We start from the raw sequence: 18,255 nt of genomic DNA, 5'->3' as shown, positions 1-18,255 counted from the left end.
AGTGGGGTGGGGAGTGAGGGGAGCAGAGGAGAGCCCTGGGAGGGATTGAAGGGTGGTTTCAGTGATAGTGGATCCTTTTGACATGGTAGAGAACAACCACAGAAAGAAAAAAATCAAAGCTAAAGGCACATGTGGAAGGCTCAGTTTAGGAACAAAGAGAACAGACGTTCTCTGCCAGGGCAGAGCTGTGGTGCAACACATCTCCCAGAAGGAGCCTGGAGCAGCCCAAGGCTCTGTGTGGGCAGGCAGAGGCAGGCAGGAGGCAGAGCTGTCAGCAAAGGAAGGGCCCAGCCAGGTGGGGCAGCCGGGGGATGCCGACAGCCTGCAGGGACAGAGGCGCAGGGCAGGGACACCGTGGGACAGCCTGGGCTGCACAGGGCACAGGGATGGGCAGCAGCTGCAAGACAGCCCTGCCAGAGCCACCTTGGGCAGCACTTTGGCCATGGCTGCTGGGCCTGGGCCTGAGGCAGGAGCAGGAGACAAGTGACCCTTGCAGGGCTGGGGCCTCATTGCCTCCTTGTCCCTGCTCAGCAGCCTGGCAGGGGCCGCCCCATGCTCCTGCCCTTGGCATTGCACATCCCCACATGCCACTGCCCATCCCAGAAAGAGCCCTGAGCAAGGAGGGAGGGACAGGATCTGCCTGGCCAGGGGCTGGGGCTCAGGCCTTGGCCCTTTGCATTCCTCAAACACATCCAGCTTTGCTCAGCACCAGAGATACCTTTGCCTTGTTTGTCCCCAGCTGTCATCACTGCCTCCAGTGTTCTGCTCTCCCTGGAACCTGGGGACACTTTCTCAGTGGGATCCATTAAAACTTCAAGAAACTTTGGAGTTTCAGTTGAAAGTTTGAGATCTTGAGAAGTTTTCTGAACACTCTCTCAGGGACTGAGTCTGATGTAAACAACACCAAATCCCCAAGAGTCTCATTAAAGTCCTTGTGCTTTGTCTGTGCTGCTGAGCTTTAAAGGAACAGCTCTTCCCAGCACCAGCTCCTCTCCCAGCCCAGCGGGGCTGAGGGCTCTGCCTGCAGGCACTGAGGGGACAGGAGCCAGGCAGAGACAGGCTGAAGGCAATCAGGATTGGGAAGACATTGAGCTAAGACTTCACTTGGGGAAACATCTTCCCAGCCCTGTGCATGGTGAGTGTGTGGGTGCAGGGCAATGTCCCCTGTGCTCCTGGAGGGACTTCCTGAAGCCAGCACACCCCACAGCCTAAGGGATGTGTCAGGAGGACTCTCCCAGTTTCTCTGTGGCACTGGAGGAGGAGGAGGAGGAGGACGATGTGCTGCAGAGCGGGGCTGCCCTGGGCACCGTCAGAGGGACAGGGCAGGATGGCTCCTGCTGTCAGGGACGGGTGCAGGGGCTGAAGCTGGGGCTGCAGCCAGGGCTGCCCAGGGCTGTCCTGCAGAGCAGCTCCTGCAGTCCTCAGGGCTCTTGGCCAGCCCAGGCCATGTGCCACCTGCCAGATGCAGCTCTCAGCCTGCCTGGCAGCTCCCCATGCACGCTGCAGGGGAGAAGCTGGAGGTAGAAGGAGCCACCCCCATCAGGGCAGATTCCTCCTGCTCTGGAGATGGTGCTGCATGGCCAGGGCTGCTCTCAGCTCTCTCCTAAAGGGAAGGGAAAGGGGCTGTCAGCTTTGGCTGTGTCACTGAGACTCCCGCACTTCCACCCTGGGCATCAGCAGATGTGCGTCAGATCTCTCTCAGAAAGTGCCTCCTCAGCCTCCTCTCCCTACAGACAGCAGCAGCAGCACCTTGGCTTGCAGCATGTCTGTTTTTCTGGCCTGCCCTTAAGGCCTTGATGCCAGGGAGATGCCCCTGGGCAGTGCCATGTGCTGGGAGGGGTCAGCAGGGCAGAGCTGAGCCCCCAGGGCAGGGCTGGGCTCTGGCAGCACTGGTAGGGACAAGGCTTGGATATGGAGCCACAGTTCCCAGTAGGCACTCTAGGTAGCAGAGAGCCAGACAAACCCTTGGTATCACATCCTGTCCAGCTGCAGATGGAAAGTGAAAAATTTAGAGATGTTGACAATGAAACTGGAACCTTCAAAAAGTCCACTTTATTTTTAAGGATGTTTGAAGTGCAATCATGCTGAACTAGAGGAGATATACTGATCAAAGGGCACCTGTGTGACATCAGCAGTCTTACTGCACTGGGGCACAGGGAGCCCTCTTTTCCCTCTGGGCTCCAATGTGTTCAGGATGAGAGTAATGCTGAAGATCAGGCAGTAACTCACCAGCACAACACCAAACTTAGAAAAGTAACCCCAAAACTAAGTGAAATTTCCCCAAAGAAAGAAAACAAATTTTAAATGAATGTGCAACAAAATACAGTAAGATTGACTCAAGGAAATATGTCCCGTCTTGTCAATGTCTTCTTTCAAGAGTCCACCATGGCCAGAGTGAAAGAATGTCCAACAGCAGCTCCATCAGCCACTTCCTCCTGCTGGAATTGGCAGACACACGGCAGCTGCAGCTCCTGCACTTCTGCCTCTTGCTGGGCATCTCCCTGGCTGCCCTCCTGGGCAACGGCCTCATCATCAGCGCCGTAGCCTGCAGCCACCACCTGCACACGCCCATGTTCTTCTTCCTGCTCAACCTGGCCCTCAGCGACCTGGGCTCCATCTGCACCACTGTCCCCAAAGCCATGCACAATTCCCTCTGGGACACCAGGGACATCTCCTACAATGGATGTGCAGCTCAGCTCTTTTTCTTTGCGTTTTTCATTTCAGCAGAATTTTCTCTCCTGACCGTCATGTGCTATGACCGCTACGTGTCCATCTGCAAACCCCTGCACTACGGGACCCTCCTGGGCAGCAGAGCTTGTGCCCACATGGCAGCAGCTGCCTGGGTCAGTGCCTTTCTCAATGCTCTGCTGCACACAGCCAATACATTTTCCCTGCCCCTTTGCCATGGCAATGCCCTAGGTCAGTTCTTCTGTGAAATCCCCCAGATCATCAAGCTCTCCTGCTCACACACCTACTTCAGGAGCCTTTGGCTTATTGTGGTTAGTGATTTTCTGTTATTTGGTTGTTTTGTGTTCATGGTTTTCTCCTATGTGCAGATCTTCAGGGCTGTGCTGAGGATCCCCTCTGAGCAGGGACGGCACAAAGCCTTTTCCACCTGCCTCCCTCACCTGGTTGTAGTTTCCGTGTTTATCAGCACTGGCTTTTTTGCCTACCTGAAGCCCCCCTCCATGTCCTCCCCATCCCTGGATCTGGCCCTATCTGTTCTGTACTCGGTGGTGCCTCCAGCCCTGAACCCCCTCATCTACAGCCTGAGGAACCAGGAGCTCAAGGATGGCCTGAGGAAAATGATCATGAATGCTTTTCAGAAGCAATAAACACATTCTCCTGCATAGCTCATGCAATGTTACTCAGTAATGCTCAGTCTGTGTCCTGTGTTTTTTGCTGCTGGCACAGGTATTTTATTTTGGAGGATTTGTTCACAGGAAAATCTTTGTATGTACCATTTTTAATTAAATATTTGCCTTTCTGTTGTGAATCAGTGACTGTATAAACCAGGAGCTGTACTACCTATGTGCTTACACAAAATGAAGAACTCTGTATTGCCCTGTGTGCCTGACATCTTTCCTCCCTGGCTTCTCTGGAGCGGCAGGGTCGCTGCCTCTGGGCAGAGCTGGAGCAGAAAAGGGAACCCCAGTGCTCCTCCCTGCCAGGGAGCCCCAGGGCTTCTCCTCCATAACCTCCCCTTCCTTCACTCCCACACTCCCCTTCAGAGCCCCTGTGCTGGTTTAAGGCCTCAGGGCTCTGTCAGCTCAGTCCCTGTCCTGCTGTGTGACTGTCCAGGGACTGCAGGCAGGGACAGGCCGTGGGCACTGCTGGGACAGAGCTGGGCTCTGCAGCAGCATTTTCATCGTGCAAGGACATCTCCCCAGGGCAGGGCCTGAAAGCTTCAATCCTCTTCCCAGTTTGCTCTCAGGGATGTGCCCAACACAGGGTCATGGAGAGGAAACCAGCAGTGACCAGTAGAAGTGTGGCAGTGATCAGGGTGGGGCTGTCCCACCAGTGCCCTTGCAAAGCCAGCACTGCCGCAGCAGTGGCCTCTCACCGCAGGTCACAGAGGTTGTTCTTCCCTCCGTGGAGAGACATCAAGTGACAGGGTCAGGAGTCTGTGTTTGCAGTGCATGGCCATTCCACAGCCCTGAACATCCTGTGTGTGTGAGTGGACATAAACCCAGTGAGCACAAACACCTTCAGCTGCTCCTGGAGCTTCCAGAGAGTAACATCCCCTGGGAACCCCTGAGTGCAGGGCTGGGATGAGCTCCTGAGCACAGAGCTCCCCGTGTTCATCCCTTTGGCTGTGGGGCACCTCAGGCAGGGCAGGGCAGGGTGACACCCGCAGGGCTGAGGTCCCTGCCAGGCTCTGGCAGTGGCAGCAGAGCCCAGGGAGCCCCTGCCCATGCTGCAAGGAACTCTGTGTGTGTCTGTGCAAGGGAAGGACTCGTGTGCCTGGACAGCCGTGGGGCTGTGAGCAGGGCATGAGCCCAGCGCAGGGGTGGGCACCTGACAGAGCCCTGACATGGCTGGCTGTGCCCATAAGAGAAGAGTTGGTCAAGGTGACTGTGGTTAAACCCCCCTGGCCATCAAGTGACAGCCAAGTGTCTCTGTCACTGTCCCTCCTTCATCAGAAAACAGGAGAAAATAAGGTGAAAACATTGGGGGTCATCATAAAGGGAGATTAATAGTGGAGGGACTAAAAAGCAAAGGCCAAATTCAGAAGCAAGGAAAACCACAGGAAAAAAAGAGTTCAGCACACATAGTGGTTGCTTTGGAAGACAAATATATTAATACAGAAAATCCAGAGACCTTCTTGACCCACTCATTTCCCTGCTGATCAGGACATCACATGGAATGGAAGAGCCCTGGGGTCAGTCCAGCCCAGCTGTCCCATCCCTGTGCCCCCAGGAACACCTGCCCACCCCAGCCTATTGGTGGAGGGTTGCAGAGATGCCTCATGTGGGGCCAGCCCTGCTCAGGGACAGGCAAAGCCTTGGGCTTGGACCGACCCTGCTGCAGCCACGAGAGCCAAGCACAGCAGGACAGGGGTGTCTGGGCAAAGGGAACTCCATGCCAGCCACACCCAGGCCAAGGGGGCCCTTCTCACCTCTGCTATTCCACAATTCAATGAATCTTCTCCTTGGAGAGCTCTTTGGAGAGAGAATTGCCAGAGAGGCAGAAGCAGAGCTATAAAATGCACCAGTAAAAACACAGCAGCTCCTGTGAGAAATTAACCCTCCCAGGGCAGTTCTGTGGCAGAAGAAGCACCCAGAAGGAGGGGGATGAGCTCAGTGCACTTTTGTGTGTCCCCAGGCACAGAGGGTGAGGGTGGGCAGAGGTCAGGGCAGGGCTGGCAGTGGCAGGGCAGAGCCAGGGGGCAGCAAGATGGGAGTGTGCAGCCTGCAGGGACACAGCAGCAGCTGTGGGACAGTGCAGGACAAGCTGTGCTGGACATGGCCAAGGGCCCTGGCAGGGCTGGCAGTGCCTAGGAGAAGCCAAGTCTTGGTGCCCTGGGGCACAGCAGCAGGGTCTGTGCCACCAAGGGCTGGGAGGAGACACCTTGTCCTGAGGCCCTGGGGCCTCCTGGCACAGCCCCAGCCAGGCTGGGCACTGTCAGCCCCTTGTCCTGCCCTCAGCATCCCCCCCTAGCCCACATCCCACTGCCCCCAGCTGAGCCCTGAGCACACAGGAGGGACAGGATCTGCCTTCCCCAGGGCTGGGCTTAGGCCTTGGCCTTTCTGCTGCCTCCATCCAGCCCAGACTCTGCTCAGCATCTGAGCTGCCTGCACAGAGCCCCTGCCTCCCTGCACTCCTGGCCTCAGGGATCTGCTGGGATGAGTCCCTGGGGAGCGTTGCTCTGCAAGGGCCCTGGGGGCTCTGTAATGCTCCCAGGGACTGCAGGTTTTTCAAAGGACTTCGGGTTTGGCTTTTGCCTTGGAGTGTCTGAGAGGTCTGTGCAATCATGGCCTCCAGTTCTCTAAAGAGTCCAGGAGGAGCCTGTGTTGGTGATGGACCTCACTGGGACTGACACTGAAACTGCATGAGAAACAGAAATTCCAACAACATCTTCTCAGTGTTACAGAATTTTGGCATTACTTTATTCTTGCCAGGATGTTATTGTGGCCAGCACGTGCAATAGAAATCATTCCATCCACAAGTCCGGGTTGCACAGTGAAAATCATTCAATCACACATTGTTTTTGACTATGTTTCTCATATATTCATACAGACAAAACTCAAAGAAATTCATGTTCTTTGCTCTTAAATTACACAGTTCTTAGTATTTGATCTCCTATTGATGATTGCTCCATTCACCTTTGATGTCTGTTAAATTCTTTGATTCCCTTCTCAATCTTTTCCCAGACCAGGTGTCTCACCACACTGGGGGTGATGTTCATTAACGTTCATTTACTTCCTGTGCATCTTCTGGCCACTCCCAATCTGTAGATGTTAAGCTCATCAGGCCTCCCCCAACCTTGGTGAACAGAGTCTTTTGAAGAGAAACTTCAATTCCCCTCCACCTGGGTGAACAAACCCCTGCCTAAAGTTACATTAAAAGAAACCAGAAGTTGTATCATTTCTGATAATTCCATTAGGTTCCATAGTGTCACAGTGCTCTCCTCGGCTCAATGAGGCCACGCAGTGTCACATCAAACCCCTGGGTTCCACTAAGCCCTGCAGTGTCACCATGGTGTCCTTGGTTCCATGAGGCCCCGCAGTGTCACTCTTACCCCTTGGTTCCATGAGGTCCCCCAAAGTGAGAACAGCCCCTTGGTAGCATGGCCTGGTTTTTGGTAGCAGGGGAGGCACAGGGATGGCTCCTGTGAGAAGCTGCTGGAAGCTTCCACCGTGTCTGGCACAGCCAATCCCTGGTGGCTTCAAAGATGGACCTGCTGCTGGCAAAGGCTGGGCCAGTTACAAACGGTGGTAACGCCTCTGTGATAACAGATTTAAAAAGAAATCAAAATAGAGATTGTGATGCAGTTTAAACTCCAGTCAGAGGAGAGCAGAGGGAGAACGTGTGAGAAGAACAACTCTGCAGACATCAAGGTCAGTGCAGAAGCAGGGGCAAGAGGTGCTCCAGGCCCTGGAGACCGAGGCACCCTGCTGGAGAGCCATGGAGAGAGGGGCCCTGCTCCCAGGCTGGAGCAGCCTGTCCCTGGAGGAATGCACCCCCTGGAAGAGTGACCCATGCCGCAGCAGTTTGGGAAGGACTGTTGTCCCTGGCATGGACTCACACTGCAGCAGTTTGCAGAGGGCTGCTGCCCCTGAAATGGACTCACATGGGAGAAGCTCCTGCAGAACTGTCTCCCTTGGGAGGGACCCACGGTGCAGCAGGGGAACCACTGCTCTCCCTGAGCAGGGGCAGAAGCCATGGGTGATGAACTGACCATAACCCCCATTCCCTGTCTCCCTGCACTGCTGGGGTAGGAGGTAGAGATGGAAGGAGGGAGCTGAGGGGCTCATTTTATTTCCCCTTTTCCTGCTCTGACTTTGTTAGTAATAAATGAATTTCACATCTCTAAGCTAAGCCTGTTTTTCCAGGACAGTATTTGATGAGTGATCTCACCCAGTCCTTATCTCAACCCATGAACCCTTTATTAAATTCTCTTTGTCCAGCTGCAGAGGGGAGTGAGTGAGAAGCCCACATGGATGCCTGGCATTTGGCCTGGGTCAACCCACGACACCTTGGTACCACAGGGTCACAATGAACCCTTGGTTCTATGGGGTCTCATTGGTTCCATCAGGCCCTGCAGGGCCACTTCATTCAACAAGGCCCCAAAGTTTCACAGTGGTCTCCAGGATTCCATGAGGCGCTTAAATGTCAAAATGGACCTTTGGATCCATGGGGGCCCACAGTGTCACAATGGGCTCTTTTGGTTCCACAGCTTCTCAATGGCCCCTCGGTTCCATGTGTCCTGCACTGTTCCATGAATCCTTAGTTCCATGGGGTCCTGTAGTATCACAATGGTCTCCTTGGTTTCATGGTGCCACAGTTGCCATAATTTCCATGGTATCAAAACTGCCCTTGGATCCCAAGAGGCTCCAGAGTGTGACAATGGCCCCTTGCTTCCATGACAACGTGTAGTTTCACAATGGTGTCCATGATTCCATCAGGCCCTGCAGTGTCACCATGGGCAGTTGGTTCAATGACACTCCACAATGTCACCACAGCCCGTTCATTCCACAGAGCCCCACTGTGCCACTGTGGTCTCTTTGCTTTCAAGGCTCAGAAGTGCCAGAATGACCATTTAGCTCCATCAGGCCTTGAAGTTTCCAAATGGTCTCCATGGTTTTATGACTACCCCCTGTGTCACAAGAGACTCTTGGTTCCCTGAAGTTCTTCAGTGTCACAATGGGCCCTTGGTTCCATGAGGTTTGGTAGAGTCACAATTGACTCCCTGGCTATATGAAACCCTGCTGTGTCACAATGCCCATGGTTCCATGAGTGTCCATGGTGTCACCACGGTCTCCTTGGATCCCCAGTATCACCATGGTCTCCTTGGTACCATCCAGGCCTTGTAACAAGAGATAGGGAGCCATTCTGTGCCTTAGATGAAAGGCTGCAGAACTCATGGTTGTGAGGCTGTGTCACTGATAAGAAACAAAAAACACCTGAATCTGAACAGCAAATATCATCTCAAGTACATTCAATCCCAGCCTCGACAGATGTAGAAAATACAAACAGAGGTAGAAAATAAAAACAGAGATTCCACAGTAAATCAAAAACAGGGACCATATTTTGAATGCAGGCAAAATGCTTTCAAGTGCATTCGAATGCACTCGCTATGATGGGGAGGTGATGATCCCCTATTCCAAGAGTGAACTTAAGAAGGGCTGATTATTGAAGGAACTACAGAGAACCACAATATAAGAAAAGTAGGTGGCAAAGGTAATTCTGGGATAGGCAGACCAGAAAGCAAGAGCAGATGAACCAGTGCAGTCACCATCAAGAAGACCACGTTCACATGCTGTGGGCAGCAACCCCATCAGGCCGTGTCACCATCCCCTGGTACAAGGGGGGTCACGATGGTTCGTTTCACTGATCTCAGGCTGCAAAGACACACAGCAGGGGACTTTCAGTATTAACCAAAACAAATGCACCTTTTATTGAGCGCCCACAGCAGATGCAGCACAAGGAATAGAATGGAGATAAAGGACAGAGAGACAGAGAAAAGGAGGGGGGGAATAGCTACCAACAGAGAGATGAAATCCTCGTGGTCCGGCCAATAGATCCGTCTGGTCACATCGGGGAGAGTCTCAAAGTCTTTGGTTAACTCAGCGCTCTTTTATAATCTACCGCCGGGAGGGGAGCAGGACGGCACATGGAGGGAACAGTGGAGAATAAATCCATTGAGAACAGGTACAGGCAGTCCAGTTCTGAACAGCACAAACCGGTGCCAGCAGTGAGCGAGGTCCATTGTTTCAGGACTGGTTCCTATGGGAAACATCCCGCTTCCCATGGCAGACATCCAGGTCCAGTCAGGCCAGCACTCCTGGGTTGGAATTTGAAGGGTCTCAGTCTCAGTCCTTGGGGAGCGCTTCAATCTCTGTCCTTGACGGCGGCTGTGAGGCAGATGAGGGATCTTTGAACCATCTCTTACAGACTGACGTCGCAAAACATAAAAACAATTATTCATCTCCCCTTAAAAGAAAATTACCTGAATTATTTTTCTTATTTATAGTATTATTATTCTATATTTGTATTACCAAATTTGAATGTTTATATTAAAAAACCCATACCATTTTAGAAAGCAAAAAATTTATTGGTCATTGGTTCTAAGTAACATGATTCCCTTCATTAATTCACTGTCCAGTGTGGCTCTTGATTTCTCCTTAATGCTAATTAGCCCCATTTTAAATCCTTTTGTAATCCTTTTTTATCATTTTCACAGAAAAGGTAAAAAAGGCCACTTTGGGGTCTCTGGTGACATTTCTGGGGCACATTTGGGGCAGTTTGGGGTCTGGAGAGGGAATTCAGAGAGAACTTGAGGGTCTGGAGGACACTTGGGGGAGCCCAGTGGGCACTTGGAGGGGCACTCAGGGATTCTGAGGGACAGTTCGGGGACCGGGGCAGCACTTGGGGGTCCAGGGGGTTCCTTGGAGGTCAGGGAGGGGAATTTGGGGCCCTTCGGGATCCGGGCGGGCCCTTCGGGGGCCCTGACAAGCTTCTCTGGGGCGTGGGGTGTGATGGGAGTTGTAGGCGCGGGTGTAATGCAGTTTAACATGGCCGCAGAGCATCACGGGAGTCCGAGACGCAGCTGCAATGGCTCTCAGTGGGGCGCAGGGCATGACGGGAGATGAAGTCCCGGCTGGAACAGCACTGGACATGCGCCGCAGAGCATGATGGGAGTCGTAGTCCCGGAAGTGGCTACAACGCTTTGTTTGGGAGTCCGGGAAGGCTCTGGGGGGAGACTCCTGCGTCCGAGCCGCGACTTGAGATCCTCGGGGGAACGTAAGCGGTTCGAGAGAACTTGCGGGGAGTTCGAGGACCTCTAACAAGGTTCTTTAGGGTGCGGGGCACGGCAGGAGTTTTAGGCGCAGGACTGTGTTCTGAGGGGCTCTGGGGCCGCGGGGGAGGAGAGGAGATGAATTCCCAGAAGTGGCTGTACCGGGCATCTGTGGGGTCGGGAGCACTCAGGGGACCCGGGGACGCTTTTAGGAGGTCCCGAATGGGCGCTGAGGGGGCATTGAGGGATCCTGGAGGGTCTGGGGGACACTTAAGGGACAAATGGGGGGCCGATCCCGGTGGTTCTGTGGAGCGCGGGGCATGACGGGCGTTGTAGTCCCGGCTCCAATGGGGCTCAATTGGGCCGCGGGGCATGACGGGAGTTGTGGCTGAGATAGGCACCGTCCCCGAGTCTCCGATCTCTGGCACTGATTGGCTTCGAGTGATGACGGGCGGGAGCCTCGGCAAATAGGATGTGGCAAAGGCGGGAACAGCCCATTCAACTTCTCCAGTCCCCCCCAATACAGCCCAGTTCATCCCCAGTACAGACCAGTGCAATGCCAGTACAGCTCAGTTCATCCCAAGTAGAACCCAGTTCAACCCCAGTGCCCCTCCAGTCCCTCCCAGTACAGCCCCGTCCCTCCCAATAACCCTGAGTTTATTCCCAGTCCCTTCCAGTTCCCTCCAGTGTCATTCACAGGATGCCCCAGTGTCCCCAGTCTTCTCCGCAATGGCCCCAGTGTCTCCAGTATGTCCCAGTCCTCCCCAGTGTCACTCCCAGTCTGTCCCAGTGTCTCCCACAGCGTTCCCAGTGTCCCCAGTATGTCCTAGTCCTCCCCAGTGTTTCCAAGGACAGTTTCATTTCTCACGGTGGCCGTGGCAGCCAAACCCAGCAGTGGGCTCAGTGCAGTGCCCATGGCCACAGCCCCTTGTAGTGCCCAGTGCAGCTTGGGCTGATGATCCACCCTCACAGCGGGCCCAGGGCAGATCTGCAGTGCCTTTGGTGGCCCCTGGGGCTGGCACACACCTGAGCAGTGTGTCTGTTTGCACTGAGGAAACTCAGCAGTTTGAGATGGCTGCAAAAAACTCCAAAAAGCGAAAACCCCTCTCAGGCTGAGTGCAGCCAGCTCTGCAAGCACAGCAGGGCCCAGGGCAGGGAGGACAGACAGGATGGGGCTGGGCAATGTGGAGCAAGGTTGTCCACACTGGGTCAGAGCTCCAGGCACAGCTTCTGTGAGCAGGCCAGAGCTGCTGAGGAGAGTCCCTGGGTCAATATCAATCACAGAATGCTGCAATCACTTCTGCTCTAAGGAGAAATTTAATCAAAGACACCCTTTAAAATAGGAATGTATATTTTATTACTGCTCTTTGAAATCTTTCTCCATAACTGGACTAAGAAAACTTTAATGACCCTCTCAGGGCTTTGCTGTTGTTTACATCACACTCAGTCCTTAAAAGTGTCTTGAAAAAACTTCTCAAGAACTCAAAGTTAAATTTAAACTCCAAATTTTCTTGAAGTTTTAATGGCTGCCACTGAGGGACACGACTGCCTGCCTCTGCCTGCCCACACAAAGGCTCCTTCTGGGGGCCATGCTGCACTACAGCCCTGCCCTGGCAGGGAAATTCCTTTCTGTTTGGGTCCTGTCTGGCTCTCCCTATCTGCCCTTTGCATTAATTCTTTCTTTCTCTGGCTGTTCTCTGTTGTGCCAAAAGGATCCACATCTATGAAACTTCCCTTCAATCCCTCCCAGGTCTCCTCTGCTGTCCTCAGTTTCCACTCCACTGAGCACAGAACTGCTTTGTCTCTGTACATGAATTTGCTATTTCAGACGGTGTCATTTACTCAGGCCTGAGCTCTAGTCAGGGATAACTCCCAACCTCACATGGACATGTGATTCTACCAGTGTGTTGCTTATATACAGCCACTTAATGTGAATTACAATTCATCCATTTCCATAAAACCCACCCCAAGTTCCCAGATTCAGTCCTTGTTTTCTCTATCCCTGCACCCTTCAGCCAGATGTCTTCATCTTCTCTTCCAAACATTCCTGCTGGGAAAGCAGCCCCTGCATACCTTGTTCCTGTGCTGAAAGTTCACAGGCAGGGTAAAAATGGAATGAACCCTTTTGGTATCAGCCCAAGGCTTTGTGTGGGCAGGCAGAGGCAGGCAGAGGCAGAGCTGTCAGCAAAGGAAGGGCCCAGCCAGGTGGGGCAGCCGGGGGATGCCGACAGCCTGCAGGGACAGAGGCGCAGGGCAGGGACACCGTGGGACAGCCTGGGCTGCACAGGGCACAGGGATGGGCAGCAGCTGCAAGACAGCCCTGCCACAGCCAACTTGGGCAGCACTTTGGCCATGGCTGCTGGGCCTGGGCCTGAGGCCACGAGGGGACAAGTGACCCTTGCAGGGCTGGGGCCTCATTGCCTCCTTGTCCCTGCTCAGCAGCCTGGCAGGGGCCGCCCCATGCTCCTGCCCTTGCCATTGCACATCCCCACATGCCAGTGCCCATCCCGGGAAGAGCCCTGAGCAAGGAGGGAGGGACAGGATCTGCCTGGCCAGGGGCTGGGGCTCAGGCCTTGGCCCTTTGCATTCCTCAAACACATCCAGCTTTGCTCAGCACCAGAGACACCTTTGCCTTGTTTGTCCCCAGCTGTCATCACTGCCTCCAGTGTTCTGCTCTAACTGGAACCTGGGGACACTTTCCCAGTGGTGTCCCTCAGGGGGAGCCATTAAAACTTCAAGAAAATTTGGAGTTTAAATTTAATTTTGTGTTATTGACTCTCAAAGACTGAGTCTGATGTAAACAACAGCAAAGCCCTGAGAGTGTCATTAAAGTTTTCCTAGTCCAGTTATGGAGAAAGATTTCAAAGAGCAGTAATAAAATATACATTCCTTTTTTAAAGGGTGTCTTTGATTAAATTTCTCTTTAGAGCAGAGGTGATTACAGCATTCTGTGATTGATATTGACCCAGGGTCTCTCCTCAGCAGCTCTGGCCTGCTAACAGAAGCTGTGCCTGGAGCTCTGACCCAGTGTGGACAACCTTGCTCCACATTGCCCAGCCCCATCCTGTCTGTCCTCCCTGCCCTGGGCCCTGCTGTGCTTGCAGAGCTGGCTGCACTCAGCCTAAGAGGGGTTTTCACTTTTTGGGGTTTTTTGAAGCAATCTGAAACTGCTGAGTTTCCCCAGTGCAAACAGACACACTGCTCAGGTGTGTGCCAGCCCCAGGTGCCACCAAAGGCACTGCAGAGCTGCCCTGGGCCAGCTGTGAGGGTGGATCATCAGCCCAAGCTGCACTGGGCACTGCCAGGGGCTGTGGCCATGGGCACTGCACTGAGCCCACTGCTCGGTTTGGCTGCCACGGCCACAGTGAGAAATGAAACTGTCCTTGGAAACACTGGGGAGGACTGGGACATACTGGGGACACTGGGAACACTGTGGGAGACACTGGGACAGACTGGGAGTGACACTGGGGGATACTGGGACTAACTGGGGACACTGAGGACATTGCAGAGAAAACTGGGGACACTGGGGCATCCTGTGGATGACATTGGGAGGAACTTGGAATGACTGGGAATGGGCACAGGTGTATTGGGAAGGACTGGAGGGGTACTGGGGTTGAACTGGCTTGTACTTAGGATGAAATGGGCTTTACTGGGGTTATACTGGTCTGTACTGGAAATGGACTGGACTGTCCTTAGAGGGACTGGACGAGGGTGGTTTGGCTGTTCCCGCCTCCACCGCATCCCATTTGCCAAGGCTCCCGCCCATCACCGTTCGCAGTCAATCAGCACCGGGGACACGGGCCATGGGGCGGTGCCTAGGTAGGCGCCATATTTTCTCTTTGCATACAACGCCCGTCATGCCCCGCGCTCCACAGAACACCCTGGCATCCGCCCCCATCTGTCCCATCAGTGTCCCCCAGACCCTCCAGGATCCTTCAATGTCCCCTCAGGGCCCATTTGAGACCCCCCAAAAGCGTCCCCAGACCCCCTGAGTGCTCCCAACCCCACAGATGCCCGGTACAGCCACTTCTGGGAATTCATCTCCTCTCCTCCACCGCGGCCCCAGAGCCCCTCAGAACACAGTCCCGCGCCTGAAACTCCTGCCATGCCCAGCGCCCTAATTGCCCAGTTAGAGCTCCCCGAGCTCCCCCCAAGGGCTCCCGAATTAAGTTCCCCCGAGGACTTGAAGTCGAGGCTCGGACGCAAAAGTGTCCCCCAAGTGCCTTCTCGGACCCCCAAACATCGTGTTCAAGCCACTTTCGGGACTACAGCTCCCATCATGCTCCACGGCGCACGCCCAGCCCTATTCCAGCCGGGATTTATCTCCCATCATGCCCGGCGTTCCTCCGAGAGCAATTGCAGCTGCGCCTCCAACTCCCGTGATGCTCTGCGGCCTCGTTAAACTGTATGATACCCGCGCCTACAACTCCCATCACCCCCCGCGCCCCAGAGAGCCCCGTTCAAGCCCCCCAAGGGCCCGCCCAGACCCCGAAGGGCCCCAAATTCCCCTCCCTGACCTCCAAGGGCTCCCCTGAACCCCCAGGTACTGCCCCGGACCCCGAACTGTCCTTCGGAATCCCTGAGTGCCCCTCCAAGTGCCCACCCGGCTCCCCCAAGTGTCCTCCAGGTCCCCAAGTTCTCTCTGAATTCTCTCCCCGGACCCAAAACTGCCCCAAATGTGCCCCAGAAATGTCTCCACGGACCCCATAGTGCTGACCCTTGACCCTGTGTGAGAAAAAGATCATAAAAAAGGTGACAAAAAGACTACAAATATAACTAATTACCATAAAGAGGAAGAAATAAGTCGCCAATATTAATTAATGGAATTGTCTTTCTTAGCATGAGAGACAAATCTTTTTTTGGTTGCTAAAAATGTATAGATTTTTAAAGAAAAATATTAAAATAATGTAATAAAAATAATGAAAAATACTATTATAAATTAGGATAATATAATAATAATTTTTTTATTAATTAAATTTTATTTATGAGGAAAAATAATTTTTTACATGTTTTGGGATGTCAGTCACAGATGGGCAATGTCAGAATATTCAGTCTGGGACTGAGGAGCAGCTTGTCCAAACAGGCTCAGCCTGCAAGGGGCTCATTCTTCTCCCTGCCCAGACCTGCTCAGGAGACATTCAGCATCAAGATCACTTGGGGAATGCTTCTGTGACCGCTTCTCTGAAATAAAAAACAAAAAATGCACCATTGATTAAAAACCAAAAATCAGGATGTGCACTTTGGAATCTCCCTCATGAAGAGAACTCCAAACTGACTCCAATCACTGCACAAGCCCTGGAGACTCAAAGACAATGGAAGGGAGACAAAGAGCTCCTGAGGGCTTTCTGTATTTTAATCAGTCCCACGCTGGATTTCGGGCTGGGTCCAGGACCCTCAGGCATGCAGAGAAGGATGAAGAAGCTGCTCAAGGAATCAGCAGCAGAACTCCAAGTGCCTTGGAGCATGGCTGGGCCCCAGTGAGGGCAGGGAGTGCCAAAGGCTGCCCAGGGCCTGGTGAGAGCAGATCCTTGAGGCCAGGATTGCAGGGAGCCCAAGGTTCTGAGCAGGGAACTGCAATGCTGAGCAAGGCCTGGCAGAGCTGGATTTTCTCTCCTTTCAAGGGTCTCTGGGTAGGCACTGTTGGTTTCAGGTTCATGGTCCCTGTACTGCTCTTGGCCTGCTCTGGGTTAGGGTGACGAAGGCAAAAAGCTCTGACCATGGTCCTGATGTTGTCTTATGTTTTCTCTGGTTAGAGGGGTTATTTTAATTCTTCATTTGCATAGTGGCTTGTTGTTCTAGTGGTTGTTGTAAGGTCATTCTTTTCTGCTAGGTCTTATAGGATTTTCATATTTGGTTATTGGGTGACATAATCCTCTTCTTTATGGTGTCGGGTGGTTCGCCATCTTAGATGAGAGTGGGAGTGATAGTAAAAGGTTTTAAAATCATAGCATTTGGGGAATTAGAAAGAAGCTAGACTTAGTGGGGCCCTGGAAAAATGTTAAAAATAGACTCTGAAAATGTTAGGCTTTGTGTTTGCCAGGTCATGTGAAATTGCATTTACTTAAGCAGTATATGATAAATGATATAATTGTTCAATGTTATGATTGTTTAGTAATTAAATATAATTATTGTATAATCATAAGAAGAGTAATGAGAAACTATGTTAGAAATTTAAGGGGAACTACGAGGAGCTCATGCTTGGATAAAATCTATGTATACCATAGAACAATATATGTTTAATAATTAACATGAAAGTTATATAACGATAGAATATAAAAACATGTTCATCCCGAATGCATGTTGGAGACAGATTTGGGTTTGTACCCCTGACACCCAGAACTCTTCAATAAAAGCACCTGCACAGAATCATTCTCGTGATTATGTGCTTCTGAACGCTAACAGGAGCAGTGGGGGTAACACCTGACAGTGAGGGGATTTACATAATTATAAATCCTTTAACTAATATTGGAATTTGACATAACTATTAAACATTCAACAAACAATCTATGACTAACATTGGAACTTTATATTAACTCCTTTAACAATGAGCTTTATATCAACTCCTTTAACAATCGATTCCCTACAATATCCCTCTCTAATTCTTCACGAGGATTAAGCCTGCATCAATTAGCAATTACTTCTTCTTGAAAGTACAATTTTCTTACAATTTTTAATATTGGTTGTAAATTTGCTTGGCATCTTCACGTTCTTGATCATTCATTATCATGATTTTTTACTTTTACTTCTTTTAATTAAGCTCTTTTGGTATCATTAAACTTGCTTGTGCAGCAGATGTTATAACTCGGATTATACAGGGGAGCATGCAAGTAGGAGGATTAAACTAGCAATTTCACATAAGATGAAAAAAGGTTTTTTTTCCACCAATTTCCTTTTAATGACCAGAAATTGTCCCACCAGCTGGTATCGAATGTAGGGGTCCACTCTTGTGTTCCAACATAAAATAACTTCCAGATTTCCTTTGACATATTTCTAATTACTTCACTGCAGTCATCCATTTCTAAGCAGCACTTGAGGAGTTAAATTTTCCACATATGCTTCCTTCATCGACCAATAAATAACCTACTGCTAGTCTGATTTGATACACTACAGTTCTAGTCTGGGATAGTTGGTCATTTATGTGGTCTAAAGCTAGAGAGGTTCAGTTCGATACCATTTCAAGTACTGCTTGTAATCTTAGAATCCGATTTAACGTATAAATTTATTAGAAGACTTAGTAGGGGATGTGGTTGGTTTTGACTCTTCAGTGGGAGGTGGTACAGGTCCTTTAATCTGGGTTATATGTGTCCATCCCTTCTCTTGGGTCTGTATGGCTGTATTGGTGGTGAGTAGGACTTGAAAAAGCCTTCAAACTTAAAGGTTAAAGGTGCAGAGTTCCATGATTTAACTAACACCCAGCCCCCTGGATTGATCTTATGTACCTTAGTGTCTAAGGGAGAGGTTTGAGGGAGATCGCCCTTTTTCCTAAGACCTTCTAACATACTTCCTATACCCTTTAGATATTTTTGGGTGGCTGTCTCTCCTTCTGGATAAATTCCCATGCTATACGGGGTTGTCAAGAAGGGGAGTCCAAACATCATTTCATAAGGTGAGACTCTTATACCTGATCAAGGCCTTGTTCTAATTTGTAACAGTGCTAAGGGTAGACATTTAAGCCAATTCATCTGGGTTTCTGCAGTTAATGTAGTTAATGTGTTTTTGATGGCTTTATTCATTCTTTCTACTCTTCTGGAGCTCTGGGGATGCTAATGGGCTGTGCAACCTCCATTTCATTC

The 18,255-nt window shown here is 51.6% G+C and overlaps 1 protein-coding gene and 1 long non-coding RNA gene across 4 annotated transcripts; both read left to right on the top strand.

Annotated features, from left to right (window-relative positions):
• The first annotated feature begins 1,774 nt into the window (after positions 1-1,774).
• LOC141729601 (olfactory receptor 14J1-like) lies at positions 1,775-3,698 on the top strand. The gene has a single exon (XM_074544305.1). It carries the CDS (start codon positions 2,403-2,405, stop codon positions 3,333-3,335), a length of 933 nt encoding a protein of 310 aa, XP_074400406.1. The 5' UTR covers positions 1,775-2,402; the 3' UTR covers positions 3,336-3,698.
• A 6,645-nt stretch (positions 3,699-10,343) lies between these two features.
• On the top strand, positions 10,344-16,828 carry LOC141729612 (uncharacterized). 3 transcript variants are annotated; one of them, XR_012581030.1, is made up of 2 exons: positions 10,344-10,467; positions 15,486-16,828. It is a non-coding gene; the product is annotated as an uncharacterized LOC141729612 (long non-coding RNA). The 3 variants fall into 3 exon arrangements; XR_012581029.1 differs by having other exon boundaries at positions 10,360-10,515; XR_012581028.1 differs by lacking the exon at positions 10,344-10,467 and adding an exon at positions 13,858-14,867.
• The last annotated feature ends 1,427 nt before the right edge of the window (positions 16,829-18,255 follow it).

Source organism: Zonotrichia albicollis, chromosome 7, assembly GCF_047830755.1.
Source record: "Zonotrichia albicollis isolate bZonAlb1 chromosome 7, bZonAlb1.hap1, whole genome shotgun sequence".
NCBI lineage: Eukaryota > Metazoa > Chordata > Aves > Passeriformes > Passerellidae > Zonotrichia > Zonotrichia albicollis.
Note: the sequence above shows the minus strand (reverse complement) of the source record. Positions and strands in the feature narration are given on the sequence as shown.